The following is a 3,853-nucleotide window of genomic DNA, read 5'->3' on the forward strand; positions in this document are numbered from 1 at the left end:
GGGGGGGGGGGTGAGGTGGGAGCTGAGGGAGGGCCAAGAACGGTTCAGTGGCTGGGGGTTGGGGTGGTTCAGGGGCGCATCCTGTGCAGGTGGCAGCTGTTAATGGGCCAGCCTTGATGGTGACTGCTAGCTTTTTGGCGGCTGGGGGCGGTGTTCGGCAGAGTGAGTTTGGGGCATGCGTGGGGTCGGGTGGGGCGGGCGGGGCGGCGCGGATGCTGCTGTGGCTCAGCTCGAAAAATGCTTATGTGTGAACAAAGGCGCGCGCGCTGCCGCAGAGGGGTTGCGTGGCGCCACTCACCACTGGCCCGCTGGTGACGAATGCCATCACCTCCTGCCGGTCAAACTGCCGCTCCTCGACGATCTCGTTCAGGCGCTGCGCCAAATTGAAACACGTGAAACATCGGGTTCAGGCAAGGGTGGTGAGCTCGTGGATTTTGCGGCCGGCGGTACGATAATCAAAGGCACGAAGGATGCTGGCCCGCAGTCACTGTTATGGTGTTGATTGCTTGGTCGGGTGACTGCAGGGAATGCGCGACGCGCCATCAGTCGGCAAAGCAGGGTCGCTGAGCACCGGGGAATTCGCCGCGCACCCGCCACGCGCGTGTCTTGGCCACGAGGCTCATCACGGTCGGGCCATCGGATTGGCGCGGGCCCTTGGCTGCGGCGGCCGCGGGGCGGCCGGGTGGCGCGATCGATCGCCGTGGTGACGGCGGCAGGGGGCCGCAGGGGCTGCCGCGGGCCGCAGATCTGGCGTTGGCTCCGTCATTGATGGCGTTGAAGGCGAGTGCGCGCATATTGACGTCTTGGAGCAGTCAGGGAGGGTCAGCGAGTGTCAGGCTGACGGGTTTGGCCGGTTCCCAGCCTCTACGCGAGTATGCTTTTGCCAAGAGAGAGAGATTTACAAAGTGGTGCGACAGAAGCAGTGTACATATCATCCGAGACCTCGACGAGCCAGAATCCAGTCGACACCACGTGTAACTTGACGTGGCAACCGCGGCCTGAGCTCGTCAACGCCGTGCAGTGCATCCACAACACTGTAGAAGATTTAATTGCTGCTTTCTCACAACGCCTCAGCACTCTTCCGCCGCCCGCGCTCGATCGCGCTGACAGCAGGCCGGGCTCGGGCTGCAAACTGCGCCCTGCTGCGTCACTCGTACCGCTGCGGTTCGCAAGTTTCTTTTCTTTTCCGCGCATCCAGACCGTCGCGTTGCTGAAAACAGGTTTTCTTGATGCTTACTACGTGTCCGTACATTGACTACTTACATTCAGCGCTGTCGGCAGGCACATCCAAGGTTGCCCTGCATGCTCTCCCTGCTTGCCAAGCAGTCTGGTGTACTGCCGCCGCAGCCTCCCCACCTGCCCCCAGCACTGCCTTTTTCACACCTGAGCTAAGCGCCCTCAAAGCATTTTCAAGGATTGCACTTGCGCAAAGCGCCCCTGTTTCAAGCTGCTGATAGCGCCATGGCCGGCCAGCTGCTCATGACATCAGCACCCAGGCCCCCGACCTGCCACCCACACGCTTCCCTGCGTCAGGGGGGCTGTGCTGTAAGGCACCATTTTTGCCTGAGGGGCGTTGGGTGTCAGGCGCGTGCCCACCACAGCAGCAGCCAGCCTCGAGAGGGCGCAGTCAGCGCCTTCAACGGCGGCGGGCTGCTGGGACAGGCGGCACGCGGGGCAGCCCGGGTGATGGCATTGCGGAAGCCCTTCAGTGGATGTCAATCGACCGGGGATCAATGCCCGATCACTGTGCTATAAATTGCATCTCATGAATATGGACACGTGAGCTGGAGATTGCCAAAAGGTCTGGCCAGCCTGTGCGTGGTGTGCAGTGCAGCAGATGACGCCAAACACTGTGGACCGGCCATAAGCACGTGCATCCTTTGATCACACAGAATCGCATATCACGGCACTCTGGCACATGACAGGCAGCTCCACAGCATTCCACAAAGCAGCCAGGCAGGAGGTTCTCGAATTCAAGCCCCGCTCCATCGCCACTCACTCCAGCCCCGCAATCACCACCAGCCGCCCGCCAGGCACCAGCAGCGACCGCACGCCCCCGCCACCCGTGCCAATGACATCAGTGCCACCACCAATGCTGATCCTTCGGCCCGGTGGCAGCGCCACTGCTAGCTCCCGCGCCACCTCAGCGGGCGCGGCCGCGGCCCCGCGCCGCCCCTCCCCGCCGGCGGCGCCCGACGCCGCCCCCCTCGCGCCCGCGCCTGCATCAGCACCCGTGGCCGCCCCGCTGCAGCGGTAGCGCACGACCACCCCGCCCGCCGCCGCGGCCACCGCCAGCGAGCCCCGCTCGGCGCCCGCCTCCAGCTGTACCATCAGCGCCAGGCGCCGCGCAACGGCCCCGCCGCCGCCGCCGCCGCCACCCTTACCGCTCCCAGTGGCGGCGGCGGCAGGGGCCGGGATGCCAACAGGCGCTGCTGGCGCCTCAAGAAGCGTCCAGGCAGGGCCCTCCAGCAAGATTTCCTCCCGCAGCTGGCCCAGGCCTATTAGGGGCAGGGGTTGTGTGGGGCGCCTGATTGACAGACCCAGGAGTTTCTGAGGTGCTGTTGGGGGCGGGCCGCACGAGGAAACATTTTTTTTGGAGAGAGACTCGTTTCTTGCGGCGCGGCGCCGCGGCGTCTGGGTGGGGCCCTCAAACAGAGTGCGCGGGCCTCGGCGGACCGCCGCACCGCCCGCCCGCCAGCCCCCTTCTCGCTGCACTTTGCGCACCGAGCTTCCGCAGCCAATCGAGGTCTGAAGGGTCAGCCGCGGCCGCATGCGTCTGCCTGTATTCGTCGGCCGCCAGCGCGGTCACCGCGGGAGCCGCGGGCGCTGCCGCCGCCGCCGGCGTCGGCGCCCCCATCGGGCCCGGTTGGGCCGCCCGGCCCACTGCACTGGCCTCCGCGGGCGCCGCAGCAGGCTGCGAAGCCGTCGGCATTGTCACGGTTGTTGCCGCCACCGCCGCCGCAGCGACGGCGGCCCGACGCTGCGCGAACGCCGGGCTTACAAGCGTTTGGCTGCACGGGGTCGGCGCCCGCAAGCCTCCGCTTTCCGCCGCCGGCGCGCGGCAGCCGCCCTGATCACCCTCACCCTCGCGCTTGCCCGCGCCCGCCGCTTCTTCGGTGACGCTAACGCCGTTGCTGCTGCTGCCGCCGCCGCCGTTGCTGCGTGCCTGCATATTGACGGTGAGGGCGCCTGCCCCCGTGGCGCGGAGGCCAACCACCCAGCAGGGTGCAAGCTTTGCCACCAGCTCGCGGCAGCCCAGCAGCTGCGGTCAAACACCGAGCGAACACAGTCAAAGCGTCGTGGATTACTGGCACAGAAAATTGCCGCGGCAGCTGAGGGGCCGGGAAACGTGATCTTGGAGTACCTAGTGCAATGCGACATATTCCGTGCATCACAACTGCTGCCATCTTTGTGCCCCCATCCAGATGGTGCCCTGCCCCCATGGAACATCCCCGCCCGCGGATGCCCGCCTGCCCTAAGCACGCAAAGAATTTGCAGCATTTGCAGCACGCACAGCGCGCCGTGTGCCCGCACCCAGTTCCCGGCGCACCTCATATTGAAGCTCCTGGCCCCGCACGCGCACGGTCGCCACTGCCTCCCCCTGCACGACCCGGCAGCCCCCGCCGCCCTGGCTGCTGCTGCTCCCGCCATTCCCCAGCTGGAGCGTGACCGCCAACGGCAGCCGCTGCAGGTGGTCCCTCAGGGCGGGGTAGGCGGCGCGCATGAAGGGCGCAGGCAGGGACAGGCGGCCGTCCTTCTGGAAGCACTTGGAGCCCTGCGGGTGAAGGGGGCGGGCGCAAGGTGGTTGACGGTTGATAGTTGCGCAAGGCCGAGGAGCGGAGGTGCGCGCGCC

The 3,853-nt window shown here is 66.6% G+C and overlaps 2 protein-coding genes across 2 annotated transcripts; both read right to left on the reverse strand.

The window, feature by feature from the left end:
• Window positions 1–590: 590 nt before the first annotated feature.
• MNEG_14912 (hypothetical protein) lies at window positions 591–794 on the reverse strand (the record flags this gene model as incomplete). Its single annotated transcript, XM_014036616.1, has 1 exon — window positions 591–794. A coding segment is annotated over one exon (204 nt), but the record flags the coding sequence as incomplete, so codon positions are not given.
• A 1,201-nt stretch (window positions 795–1,995) lies between these two features.
• Window positions 1,996–3,262, reverse strand: MNEG_14913 (hypothetical protein; the record flags this gene model as incomplete). Its single annotated transcript, XM_014036617.1, has 2 exons — window positions 1,996–2,498; window positions 2,725–3,262. Coding segments are annotated over 2 exons (1,041 nt in total), but the record flags the coding sequence as incomplete, so codon positions are not given.
• Window positions 3,263–3,853: the final 591 nt, after the last annotated feature.

The sequence above is a fragment of the Monoraphidium neglectum genome, assembly GCF_000611645.1.
Source record: "Monoraphidium neglectum strain SAG 48.87 unplaced genomic scaffold scaffold04872, whole genome shotgun sequence".
In the NCBI taxonomy this organism is placed as follows: Eukaryota; Viridiplantae; Chlorophyta; class Chlorophyceae; order Sphaeropleales; family Selenastraceae; genus Monoraphidium; species Monoraphidium neglectum.